Source organism: Aquarana catesbeiana, unplaced genomic scaffold (assembly GCF_042186555.1).
Source record: "Aquarana catesbeiana isolate 2022-GZ unplaced genomic scaffold, ASM4218655v1 unanchor233, whole genome shotgun sequence".
Classification (NCBI taxonomy): domain Eukaryota; kingdom Metazoa; phylum Chordata; class Amphibia; order Anura; family Ranidae; genus Aquarana; species Aquarana catesbeiana.
In genome coordinates, this window is record NW_027362661.1 from 2,458,019 (window position 1) to 2,472,047 (window position 14,029).

At 44.3% G+C, this 14,029-nt stretch overlaps 1 protein-coding gene across 1 annotated transcript in view; it reads right to left on the bottom strand.

The window, feature by feature from the left end:
• Positions 1-14,029, bottom strand: part of LOC141121835 (NACHT, LRR and PYD domains-containing protein 3-like) — a 114,764-nt gene that overhangs the window by 13,968 nt on the left and 86,767 nt on the right. Inside the window, exons 8-10 of the mRNA XM_073611551.1 lie at positions 5,427-5,597; positions 2,651-2,821; positions 1,864-2,034 (exon numbers count right to left, since the gene is read on the bottom strand). Coding sequence (XP_073467652.1) covers positions 1,864-2,034; positions 2,651-2,821; positions 5,427-5,597 — 513 coding nt within the window. The remainder of the gene's footprint in view (positions 1-1,863; positions 2,035-2,650; positions 2,822-5,426; positions 5,598-14,029) is intronic.

The following is a 14,029-nucleotide window of genomic DNA, read 5'->3' on the forward strand; positions in this document are numbered from 1 at the left end:
AGGGTTATTTTAGGATGGTGAGCAGGGTGCACCATTCTGAATGAACACAATGAGTGATCACTACCATTCGCTCACTGTGGGAGTGCAAATATTACCTTTGTGCCCCTATTTACTTGAATAGGTCTGGTTCAACGGGGTTATAATTTCTTTTTTTTTTTTTAATTCTTTTTATTGTAGTATTCCAATTAAGTTACAAAATAGAGCCTATTGGGCATACCCAGGTTCGAACGAACATACAGCAAACCTAACTAAAACAACACCTATAGAACTTGACCACAACCACTAAAAACTTGGTACGCTCGGACCACCTATACAGTTTGAATCATATCTGCTTCACCAGTTAAACTTCAGAACCTGGTTTACTATGAGGATAGATTTCCACCGGAGTACAATGGCCTTGCGTGCATAATAAACTAATAATCCCAGGAGGGTTCTGACTGCTCGACTATGAGCCAGAGGGTCGACAAGACACATCAGGCACACCTCCACCATTAGTGGGATTTTTGTGGTGGTGACAGTGGAGATAACTGTAGCTACTTCCCTCCAAAAATGTTTAATTTGAGGACAGGTCCAAAATACATGACTAAAATCCGCTCTCGGAGCAACACATCGCCAACACAAAGCTGGAACAGACGGTTATATTTTATGTAGACGTGAGGGTGTGTAATACACTCTATGCATGATCTTAAAATGTACTAGTCTGTCTCTAACAGAGACCAACTGTGTGAAGGAACATTCCCATGCCTCTTCCCAGTCCTCCATGTCCATATCAGGGAAGTCCTCCACCCACTTGGCCCTAAGAGTTTCAAGTCCTGTGTTTATATTAGGTGACAATGTTTTGTATATGTTGGACAGAGGCTTGGTTATAGATCTGTCTCTGAGTAGGTCATCCAGAGACGAAATATAGAAAGCCACTTGAGAATTTTCAAATTGAGCATTAAAAGCATGCCTAAGCTGAAAGAACCTAAACAAGTATGAGTTAGGCAGTTCGTATTTTTGTTTCAATCCATCAAAGGTCAGCAGTCGACCCCCGGTACAAATCTGATCCACATATTTAATGCCCTTAATTGCCCAGATATTGGGATCTGGAATTGACATAAACTGCAACAGTGATGGATTAAACTAAAGGGGAGTATGTGGGGAGATACGACCAGAAGACATGGGGCGCAAAGAAAGAGCCGCCGCCAATGCCATCAGGACAGTTTGCATAGCCACTGTCAGGTGAAAAGGTGCAGAGGGTCCACGGTAGATTAAGTTCTGCAATGCCTTGTAGGAGCCCAGACAGGCTGCCTCCAGAACCACTGCTGCATTGGACTCATCAGAGACTAACCAACTGTGTGCGTGCAACAACTGAGCTGCCAAGAAGTATTTATGTAGGTCAGGACAAGCCAAACCCCCCTCCTTCTAAGGTCTCTGCAACACCACCAACTGAAATCTCGGCTGGCCTGTGCCCCATAAAAAAAAAAGCACAGTAGTATTCATTAGACGGAACACCTTCTTGGGTATCCACACTGGGGAATGTCTAAGAACATAGAGAAAGGTTTTATCATTTCTACCATGGCTGCAAAGCATAGCATTGTGGGCGTTACATTATAGCAAAAATATTAATTTGATATTTTTGGAGGAGGGGGGCCCTGTCAGGAAGGCTGTATGGGGCCCCATGATTTCCATCAGCAGCCCTGCCTGAGTGTCTGAGTCCCCCACACCGGTTTTATCTCAGAGCCCTGCAGAATATTATATAATTTATAGCATAATGCTCAACTCAGCTCTAGAAGGGTATATCCCAAATCTCTGAGCTCATCACACAATAGGTTTATTACAGAGTGCTGAAGATTATTTTATCATTAACAGTATAATTCTCACCTCAGCTCCTGCAGAGTACAACCAGGATGTCTGAGTCCCTCACACAGAAGTTTTATTCCAGAGTCCTGCAGCTTGTTCCCTGATAAATTGAGTTTGGTGAGGGATCCATTTGTGATAAGAACAGAACTGAGATCATCACAGCACAAAGGAGACAGATTACAACTCTGAAGGCTGCAGGGACAAAACAGACCCAACAAAACTTGTGTTAAAAGATAAAAAAAAAATTATTGTTGCTCATCACACAAATTATGGTATTCTCATCTTGCGCACCAGCATGGTACAGTTTACACCATTTAGTCCTTCACACAGAAGGCGTATTCCAAATTCCTGCAGATTATTGTATCATTTAGGTCTCTTTCAGACTTGTGGTAATGTTTACCACCCCCTGAAAAGCTATCTACTATGGGTCACTTTTTAGAGGGCAGTATAGCAGAGGCTGACAGATGTTCAGGAGGTGCTCTTGCCACCTTTCTTTACTTGTTGTTTGTTCTTTTTTTTTGTAACTGCACAAATTTACATTGGGGAACTGCACAGAAACTATGAGAAAAAGCATTTGTTTTGTATTTGTGACACAGCCCTATTAATCTCAATGGGCAAGTTTGACAGACGGTGCCACCTGTCAAAACTCTGCAGTCTGAGGTGAAAATATTACAACTGTGAAACAAAGCATTCTGGCCGTGGCATGTGTACAGCCAAGGAGTGGCTGGGGGGGGGGGGGGGGGGGATAAATTGTAACTCACTTGTTTTTACTGCCCTTGTGAAAAAGTCCCCATAGTATAATTCTCACCTCAGTTCCTGTAGTGTACAGCCTGGATCTCTGATTCCCGCCAACAGAAGTTTTATTCCAAAGTCCTGCAGACTGTTATTTGATAAATCCAGTTTGATGAGAGATCGATTGGTGATAAGAATGGAGTGGAAATAATCACAGCACAAATGAGACAAATCACATTCACAGAGGCTGCAGGGACAAAATAGACCAATGAAAGTATGTAAAAATATAATTACAACATTTTGGAGGATTATTTAGCAAAGAATCAATGGTAAATTCACCTGACAATTACCCAAAAATTCACCCATTCTTTCAACATCATTTACATAATAAAACCAATATAAACTGAAAATTATATTCCCTGACATATACCAGCATCTGCTAGCTAATAACAGAAAGTCTTTACTGCAATATTCACACCATTAAAAAAGGTGAATGTTACCTCCCCTGCACAGTCACATGGGATGAGGTTTAGAGCAAAGCAGAATTTGGTCTATACTTTGCCTATCTGATGAATGGGCAAATTAAATGGGGTGTTCACTAGAGTTAGGCGAATGGTTCGGCAAACACCCAAATTTGCAGGGCATTCAGTGGGTGTTCGCCCGGCCAAAGGCCCTGCAATGCAAAGGGCATTCTAAGCCCTAATTGGGCAAAGCTTTGCCCAATCAGGGCACAGTGAATAGCTTATTGTTAAGGAGCAGGGCCAGGAAACCAGGCGTGGCATCCTTAAAAGAGAAGTAAAGGAAATTTTTTTTCTGATTTATACTTATCTAGGTGGATGCAGCATCGGTCTGATGCTGCATCTGTCCCCCGGCCCCTCTACACTGAGAACTGAGTGATCGAACACCGCAGATCACTCAGTTTTCACAGCTCTGTGAGCAGAGAGCTCTAGACTGTCAGTCACAGCTCTCTGCTTTGCTTCCTCCTTGCTCATTGAAGCGCTGGGCTGTGGAGCAGGGCGGAAAGGCTGGATCAGGCTCTCAGCAGCTCGGATTTATATCAAGGGACATTGTTTTTTTTTATTTTTAATAAAGGAACTGTCAAAAACTGCCACCTGTTTTTATTTATTTTTACACTTTTTTGGTGAAATGGTAGGGGTATATGTACCCCATACTCATTCACATAGGGGGGCAGAATCTCGGGCCCCCTTGTTAAAGGGGGCTTCCAGGTTCCAATATGTCCCCCGCCTGCAGACCCCCACAGCCACAGCCCAGGGTTGTTGAGAAGAGGTCCTTGTCCTCCTCAAAGCTACAAAGCACCCCCCTATTTTGAGAGCATGTGGCTTGGTATGGTTCAGGAGGGGGGGGCGCTCGATTGCCCCCCCCCCTTTCCTGACCTGCTAGGCTGCATGTTTGTATAAGGGTCTGGTATGGATTTTGGAGGGGAACCCAGGCTGTTTTATTTTAATTTTAGCTTGGGGTTCCCCTTAAAATCCATACCAGACTCGAAGGGCCTGGTATGGATTGGGGGGACCCCCACGCCATTTTGTTTTACATTTTTCTATTTCCAGCATTGGTTTTGTATTGCCGGCAATTTAAATGTCATTTCATTCATTTTTTTCTTTATAAATGTCAGTTTTGCTGCAGCAGGTTCTATAAATGGTACAGATGCCCACCGAACCAAACCCCTGACTGCAGCAGGAAGCAATACATTTAGCACCGGTATTACCATTGTTGCTAAATGTGACCACTTCTCGCTCAGGACGCTTGTTTGGTAGCCAGTGGTTAAAGCAACCAATGATGCATCTCCAATTGGTCATTCACATGTCACTCCTTAAGGGTCTGTTTTGTATTTCAGGGGGTTCCCATGCCATCTTACAATAAATAAAACAAAGTTGGCAGGAAAATTTACTGGCAATTTTTTTTTTTAATAAATGCCAGTTTTGCTGTAGTATAGTGTATACATCAATGAGCAGGGCCCTTCTATTCCTTCTGTATTGAACTTTATTGTAACTGTACTGTCCCCCCTTCTACATTGTAAAGCGCTGTGTAAACTGTTGACATTATATAAATCCTGTATAATAATAATAATAATAACTGTACAGGTGCAGCAGTTCACAGGCAGGCTTAGGTAATTCTGCTAGGCATTAGACGTGCAGAATGAAAAAAAGTGTTTAAATTTTGATCAATCTGTTAAGTTGCTAATTTAGTTTTGTTGCATTCATAACAAAATTTGTTTAGCCTAATTTCTTGTTGTGTATTAGCTTTTGACCGGATTCAGATTTTTTCAATGGATTTGAAGTATTTGAATTAAATTAGAATCATAAATATCAAATCGATCCAAATTCATTGTAAAATTCAGGAGACGGCTTTTTTTTTTTAATTTTTTTTTTATTCTGTTAACTTGATTCTATTCTATTCATTTCTTTTCTAGTCTCTTCCTTTATGTTCTATTCTATTTTCCTCCAAGAAAAATGTGTCCGGCAACTCCAGAATCCCATGAAAATCTTTATTTGCTACATAAAGGTCAGGATAAAAAACACCTGACGCGTTTCAGCTTAAAGCCTTGTTCAAAGCATATTCACAAAATAAATGACAGAACATTTATACTACATGCCTCATATGAGGAAAAGCAGTGTCAATAAAGCAATTATTCAATTAAAATAAAAAACTGGAAGATGACAGAAAGAAGCAGCACTGGATTCTAGTTGTATCGGACGTGGGCTTACAACACTATGAAAAGATTCAGCATATCAAAAAGACACATTTGGGATATTTGAGTACCTCAGAAATAGGTTTATGAGTCCTTTTGATTAGTATATCATATACTAATATGATATGAATATAATTCTCACCTCAGCTCCTGTAGGGTGCAGCCTGGATCTCTGAGCCCATCACAGACAAGTTTTATTCCAGAGTCCTTCAGTTTATTATATGATAAATCAAGTTTGGTGAGGGATTGATTTGTGATAAGAACAGACCTGAGATCATCACAGCACAGATGAGTCAGATCACAACTCCAGAGGCTGCAGGGACAAAATAGACCAATAAAAGTATGCAAAGAGATCATTACAAAGATTTATAGGATTATTTTTCAAAAATTCAATGCCTGGCAATCACCCAAAAATTCACCCAAATTCTTCTTACCCTACATATAAAGCTAATATTCACCCAGTGAAAATAACATTATGTGGCTTTTGACAGCATCTTCAGAACATCTGCTACATCTGCTGAAAGTCTTTACTGCAATATTCACTCTATTACAAAATTAATCTAATTGAGCTGTCAAATGTTTGCACAGGTTCAGCATTTTCATGGTTCATTTTTTACAGTCCTAAAAAAGCTCAGCTTACTTTCCCAGAGCTAACCAGCCTGGCATATCTGGTATGTGGGCTGGTATTCCCATAGCAAAGGAAGGATGTCCCCCAAAATGTAACATCCATCAAGGCACTAGTAAGCAATGCTGATGGGTACCGGGCTCTTTAGTGTTTGGAATGATTGACAGGGAGGAAAGCTTACATCCCACCTACTCCTCACTGCTCCACCTTGGAAATTTTATGAAGATGTATTTTAATATGTATTGTCATAGTGTCTCCCAGTGTTATTTCTCCCGCAAGCCGCTCTAAAGAGCTGACTGGGGCAGACTGACGCTGATTGAGATCCATTTGGTAGTGGAAAACTTCCTGAGGTTGGAGAGAAGTGTTTGCAGAGTGGAGATATGTCAGCCGGCAAGGGTCCCTCTGAGATGCACAGAAAAATTGTCTGGGGGGGATGTGTTTGCTCTGCAAAGACATTATCGGTTTAGCGGATGTGCACTTGTGTCACCCCTGTATGCCTGATCAACATATTTGGGGTGCCATGGCGTACACCTGCAGATAATCTCCCATCAGCAGGAACGTACCCATCCTATTGGAAGGATTTCCTGTGTTGACATTCATATCCTGTGTTGTCATATCCTGTGTTGTCATATCCTGTGAGGTCATTTCCCACGGAGGAAGCGATCGCCTGTTGGGGCCAGGACTGTTTGTGATTTCTTTTGTGTGTGTGAATAAAAGCCAAGAGCCTCTGCCCAGGAGGGGCAGATGAAGGAGCGATGGAGCTAAGATGGTGATTATGTTTGTTTACTGTGGAAATGCGGGAGACATGGGTTATTTAAAGATGCATTATACCATTATACTGAAAGGGAGCGTATTAGCGCAAAAGAGGATAGTGGGTTTTTCCACGACAACCTCAAGATTGAGCAATGAGGGGTGTCTACCAGTGACATGACTTTCGTGTTTTTGCGAAAACTAATAAAAAATATATGCACTGTCACACAAAACAGATATCATAATCCATAACCCTAGTGCTCAGCTTCTGCAAAACACCTAATGTCTGTTCATCCACCAAAATCAACAAATCATAATGTAGCAATAACTCTCGGTGGAGCTGCTGGTTTAAGCGGGCTTGTTACCTTCACTCTCGATACCTCTGTTTCACCGGCACCAGGTCTAGGGTTCCATTGAGTTTACCTCTGGACGATACAAGCACCGACACTTGAGTACGTTTTCAATGCTTTATTGAACCAAGTAACAAAGGAAGTAGCAGGAAAGAGGCGGGAGGGAAACTGCAGGGAAGCTCAAGTACCTTTCTTTAGGATTCTTTAGAACGTCCTTTAAAGCTGAATACTATAATTGAATGCGATCCCCTTGTGGGACACGATCTTTGCTCACCTGGATAGGCCTCTCTCACTTGCCTAGCAGCCAGTACGTAGCACGAACAAAAGTCTCTGCCACAGACTTGTTTGGGATAAACCTGTACGATCCTCTGCTACAGGATGTATTGGTTAGCGGTGAATATCAGACACAGTACTTGAACCTTTAAGCCAACCCGGCAGTACTATGCAGTGAAACTGCTTCAGGATACGTCCTCCAACGAGTCACCAGGCCCCTCTCCAGACCAGCACTCTGCGTGATCCTTCCATGACGGGTCCTCCCCTGGGATCTCCTCGGTTGTCCAGCTTCTTCACTCTGGATAGACAGCTCAGGACCATTCCTTGGCTGCTGTGGTAGGCCCCAGACAGACCTCTGGGCCCACCCACGCGCCGCAGCGATGCGGGCCTCTGGAACGGAGGACCACGAGGTGGTATTCTAACACATACCTGTCGGCCAGGAGGGCCAGCAGTTGGCTGTAAAACAAACCCCTAAACATGGCGTCTGTCCCATAAATACCCTCTCCCAGAATGCAACTCGGAGGACCACCTCCACCGAGTTGTCTCCGGGACAGAGGAGCACCCATACGTTGCTTTTCCAACACCAGCTAAGGGTAACAACGACACCCAGCGGCTCAGTGTGGAATCACACGCAACGTCAGCCAAGCTGGAACAGAGGTAAATCTAACTTCCTATAACGAGCAATTCACTAAATTTACCTATCAGATGGTAGATCATAAATCTACCAGCGCTACAATAAAATAAAATTTTGTGTTGCGCTACTGAAATAAACAAAACTTTAAAATAAATCCATGTTATGTATCCTTCATCATACATATGTCATTCGGCAACATCACGGTGTAATATATTTGAATCATAGACCATAAATGATATATACCAATCTTAGCAAACTTACTCCCTCCCTTTTGCCTCCAAACTCCTTTAAGGTCTGGTCTACAACCAACTGAGCTGCTACCTCATTCAGAACAACCTTCCTGATTACCTTCCGTCTGGATTATGCCCACAACATTGCCATCAGTGCAATACAGTTTAGTAACATGCATCTCAACAATAGGGATGAGCCCGATGTTCAAGTCAAGTCGGGTGTTCGCCTGTTCGCCGAACAGCGAACATTATGCGGTGTTCGCTGCAAATTCGAAAGCAAATTCAAAAGCCGCGGAACACTGTTAAAGTCCATGGGACATTAACATTAAAAAAGTGCTCATTTTAAAGGCTTATGTGCAATTTATTGCCATAAAAAGTGTTTGGGGACCCGGGTCCTGCCCCAGGGGAGATGTTCAAGTCAAGTCGGGTGTTCACCTGTTCGCCGAACAGCGAACATTATGCGGTGTTCGCGGCAAATTCGAAAGCCGCGGAACACCGTTAAAGTCCATGGGACATTAACATTTTTAAAAATATGCTCATTTTAAAGGCTTATATTCAATTTATTGCCATAAAAAGTGTTTGGGGACCCGGTTCCTGCCCCAGGGGTGATGTATTAATGCAAAAAAAGTTTTAAAAACTGACATTTTTTCAGGAGCAGTGATTTTAATAATGCTTAAAGTGAAACAATAAAATTTAAATATTCCTTTAAATATCGTGCCTGAGGGGTGTCTTGGCAATATAGATAAAACTCATTGAAAAAAACGGCATTGGCTCCCCCCGCAGTCCATTACCAGGCCCTTTGGGTCTGGTAGAATATTAAGGGGAACCCTGAACCAAAAAATAAAAATAAAAAATTGTTTGGGGGTCCCCCCAAAATCCATATCAGGCCCTTCAGGTCTGGTTTGGATATTAAGAGGAACCCTGTACCATTTTTTTTTAAAAATGGCATAGGGGTCGCCCTAAAATCCATACCAGACCCCCAACCTGTGACGTCAGGGCCCCCCCTACCCCAAAGCACCTTGTCCCCATGTTGATGAGGGGCCTCTTCCCGACAACCTTGGCCGTTGTTTGTCAGGGTCTGCGGGCGCGGAGCTTATCGGAATCCGGGAGCCCCCATTAATAAGGGGACCCAGATCCCGGACCCCCACCCTATGTGAATGAGTATGGGGTACATCGTACCTCTACCCATTCACCTAGGGAAAAAGTGTCAATAAATAAAACACACTACACAGGTTTTTAAGTAATTTATTAAGCAGCTCCGGGGGTCTTCTTCCGACTCCGGGGGTCTTCTTCCGACTTTTTCGCTCTCTCTGGCCTCTTCTCTCTGTGTCCGGTTCTTCTCCCGGTGTTCGGCCTCTTCTCCCGGTGTTTGGCCTTTTCTCCCGATGTCCGGTTCTTCTGCCGGGCTCTTCCGCTATCTTCTGCCGCTCTTTCGCTAGTGGTGGCCCGGTCTTCTGCACCATCTTCTCCCCTCTTCTCTTCTTCCGATGTTGACACGATGCTCTCTTCCACTGTAATGCTGTGTGCGAGCTGCGCAACCATTTATATAGGCATGGGGCGTGGTCACCGGGTGATGTCACCCGGTGACCCCGCCCCCTTATGACGCCACAGTCCCTGCGCATGCTGGGAATGTGAAGTCATAAGGGGGCGGGGTCACTGCCTATATAAGTCATTGCGCAGCTCGCACACAGCATTACAGTGGGAGAGAGTGTCGTGTTAACATCAGAAGAAGAGAAGAGGGGAGAAGACGGTGCAGATGACCGGGCCACCGCTAGCAAAACAGCGGCAGAAGATAGCGGAAGAGCCCGGCAGAAGAACCGGACACCGGGAGAAGAGGCCGGACACCGGGAGAAGAGGCCGAACACCGGGAGAAGAGGCCGGAGAGAGCGGAGAAGTCGAAAGAAGTCCCCCGAAATCGGAAGAAGACCCCCGGAGCTGCTTAATAAATTACTTTAAAAACCTGTGTAGTGTGTTTTATTTATTGACACTTTTTTCCCTAGGTGAATGGGTAGGGGTACGATGTACCCCATACTCATTCATATAGGGTGGGGGGGCTGGGATCTGGGGGCCCCCTTATTAAAGGGGGCTCCCGGGTTCTGATAAGCTCCGTATACGCAGACCCCGACAACCAATGGCCAGGGTTGTCGGGAAGAGGCCCTTATCCTCATCAATACGGGGACAAGGTGCTTTGGGGTGGGGGGGGCGCAGGGCACACCCCTCCCCCAAAGCCTCCCCCATGTTGAGGGCATGCGGCCTGGTATGGTTCAGGAGGGGCGCTCGCTCATCCCCACTCCCTTTCCTTACCGGCCAGGCTGCGTGCTCGGATAAGGGTCTGGTATGGATTTTGGGGGACCCCCACGCTAATTTTTTCGGTGTAGGGGGTTCCCCTTAAAATCCACACCAAGCTGAGGGGCCTGGTATGCTCCTGGAGGGGAACCCATGCCGTTTTTTTATTTAAAATTTGGTTTGGCGTTTCCCTTCATGATTCATACCAGACAGCTGTCAGCAATGCGTGTCGCTCATTGGGAAAGGGAAATTTTTTTTCCTTTCCTGATGAGCGAGCCAGCTCAGCACTGGCTCCCACGACAGGGCTCGCAGGTGTCAAATCTCGCCGATAACAACGGCGAGATTGACACAATATCGCAGTCACCTACTGTATATATAAGTTTCTCCATTCGGAGCACCGCACCAATGTTAGTGATCCATTCCTTTATGGTTGGGGGATTCTCAGACATCCAATGTATCATAATTAGTTTCCTGGCCTGGAATAAGACTCTGTGGATAGCCTTTCTAGTGTGCACCTCTCACTCATATCCTTTCAGCAAACCCAGGAGACATGCTGTCGGGTCCTATGGAAGAGAAACTTTAAATACTGAATTGACCATAGTCACTACTCAGGCCCAATATGTGTGTAGTTTGGGACAGCGCGATAGTAGGTGCATGAGGTCCCCATGGTCACGTTTACATCTCTAAGTTCATCAGGTGGAGTCTGTAGGGAGTATAATAAATTCGCAAAAGTATGAATAACTGGGTAAGTCTTTGTGGTACATTCAGTGAGCAAGTACCTATTGCCTGAAATATCTCTTCCCATTGCTCCCCATCTAGTTGTCCAACGTCTGCCTCCTATTTCTCCCTCACTTTCAGGGGGTGTTGCTTCAAAAAGGATTGTAACAATATAGCATAACATTGGGAAATAAAACCTTAATGCCCCGTACACACGGTCGGACTTTGTTCGGACATTCCGACAACAAAATCCTCGGATTTTTTCCGACGGATGTTGGCTCAAACTTGTTTTGCCTACACACGGTCACACAAAGTTGTCGGAATTTCCGATCGACAACCACGCGGTCACGTACACCACGTACGACGAGACTAGAAAAGGCCGGTTCAGAACCAAGCGCGGCACCCTTTGGGCTCCTTTTGCTAATCTCGTGTTAGTAAAAGTTTGGTGAGAGATGATTCGCGCTTTTTCAGACTCGTGGCTTTCAGATCGTTTTCTGCTGTTCAGTTTGTGCTTGTGGGTTTGTATCTGCTCTTCAGTGCGTGCAGTCAGTTCGTATCAGAGTTTTCTGTGTGATCTTGCCTGCTCGTTGCTGTTTTTCAGGTCGCTCCTCACAGGCCTTGCTGTTCTTCAGTGCGTTCTGTTACTTCGTTCTGAGCAGCCGACCGTTTTCTAGCCATGTTTCGTATGCGTACTCCTCGTACAGTTCGTGCTGTGCGGGGGCTTGGTGTTGGGGTCCTGACCTGGACACAAGTCCAGTCCATGAACAGGGTGGGGAGGAGTTCATGGACCAAGAATTGGTTGCTTCAGCGTGACCAGTTCTCTCATATGCCTTTGCTCCGTGAGATCCGTGAGAATAATCCTGATGATTTCAGGAACTTTCTCAGGATGACGGACCCCGTGTTTCACCGTTTGTTGGCTTTGCTGACCCCTTATATTAGCAGGCAGGATACCTGCATGAGGCAAGCCATCACTGCGGAGCAGAGGTTGGTCGCTACCTTGCGGTATTTGGCCACAGGGAGAAGCCTGCAGGACCTCAAGTTCTCGACAGGCATCTCCCCCCAGGCTCTTCTTTGTGGACATTTACTGCTTGTGTTTGTTTTAGCTGACCCTGACAGAAATGTGTGGAGTGCAGAAAATGTCGTGATTGTGTAACCTTATACAAAGCACTGTTGGCTGTTATTTACTAAATGCAAAGACACTTTTCACTACAAGTGCACTTGCAACTGCACTGAAACTGCACTTGTAGTGCAAAGTGGATTTGCTCTTAGGAAATTACCCCCATTTTCTCATAAAACAACAATTACATCACCCCAAAAGTGTTGTAGCGTGAGACAATAATCCACACATTCTTGATGAGCAATCTTTTTAATACCTGCACAATCACATGTGCATTTACCAAAGGTTTTTCTGACAAACCAACATGTTTGTTGTATACCAATTTTTGTGTTGTCATTATCCAAAATCAAAATGTGCATTTTATAGAAAACAGGCCTGTGTAAAACCAACAAGAAAGACACAAATCTTGATCTTACAAAGTTCACATTTGGTAGAACTGGAAGGCAATATCAGACATGAGTATTTTGGAACTGTGTTTGATATAGCGTTCAGATGGGGGAAATCACCCCTGGAAAAGCCAAATTTGGAAGATGCACACAAATTTCCCAATGTCAACATGTGCTAGCTGCCATCACGGGGGATCAAGGGACGTGTTTTGGGGGAGAAAGCCCTTCCTCACCGCTACTTTATAATTGAGGAAGGGGTTGCACCCCCAAAACGCGTCCATTGATCTCCCGTGATGGCAGATAGCACATGTTGACACACTGTGTGCATCCTCCAAATTTGGCTTTGGGAAAAATCACAAAAAGATTTAGCACACAAATCTTGTAGCACACAAAAGAAGAAAGTGATTTGGAGGGGCTTTAAACTCACCCCAAAACATCAATGATGTTTTTATATTTTGGAATAAAATCATTGATGTTTTGCTTGATGTTTTCCAATTGTAAATTACACCCCATGATCTCCCCGATCACGATCTGGGCACTTTCGGATGTGAAAGGATCTGCATCCACAACCTCATGATCACCTAAAAAGAGAGGAAACCCAAAATAAATTAGGTTTCAAAAAAATGCCGCAATCCATCTCTTATCTGAGCCTGTGGTCGCAGACACTCACCTGTTGTGGTAACTACTTCCACCACGTCTTCATCCTCCTGCTCATCTTGTGTTGGGGGGATTTCCCCTTCTTCCAGAGGGGGGGGGGGGCTCTGGTCTCCTCGGATGAGGGGTGTCCTCCGAGTCTTTTCTCCCCTATGTAAAACAAAAATGGTATAATTAGCACACAGATATTTAATGTCAGAACTATAAAGATGAAACATTGCTTGGAAGTGGGGTACAATTGTCTATTTTAGCCGAGTTCCAAGATGTAGCTTTTTTAGTGCCCTTTGTCAAGCTGCAATACTTTACCTGTTTGGTAAAAGCTTCACAGATGTAGCCCCCCCTATAGTATACACTGGGGCACCTGTGTGGCCCCCCTAATAAAAATGGTGTTCTGGGGTCCCACACTAGTGTCCAGATGTGAAAACAGCTGCTCAGTGTCCTCTCCTTACACACAATCTAGTTTGCATTTCATTCTAGTAACAAAGCCATCTACACAACCCAATTCTTTGAAGACAAGTATAGGGCGTCAAAATGGTGGCCAAATGCATATGGCCTAAACAATGGTATTTTATCGTCCGAAATAACAATGTGTGATCCGAACAAATAATGTGCCCATGAACATGAAAGTTGCCATTTTAAACTGTACAACAGTTCCTAAAAGCACATGGAGCAGCACGAACGTAATAAACATAAAGAATAGGAACACAGCACAACTACTTACTT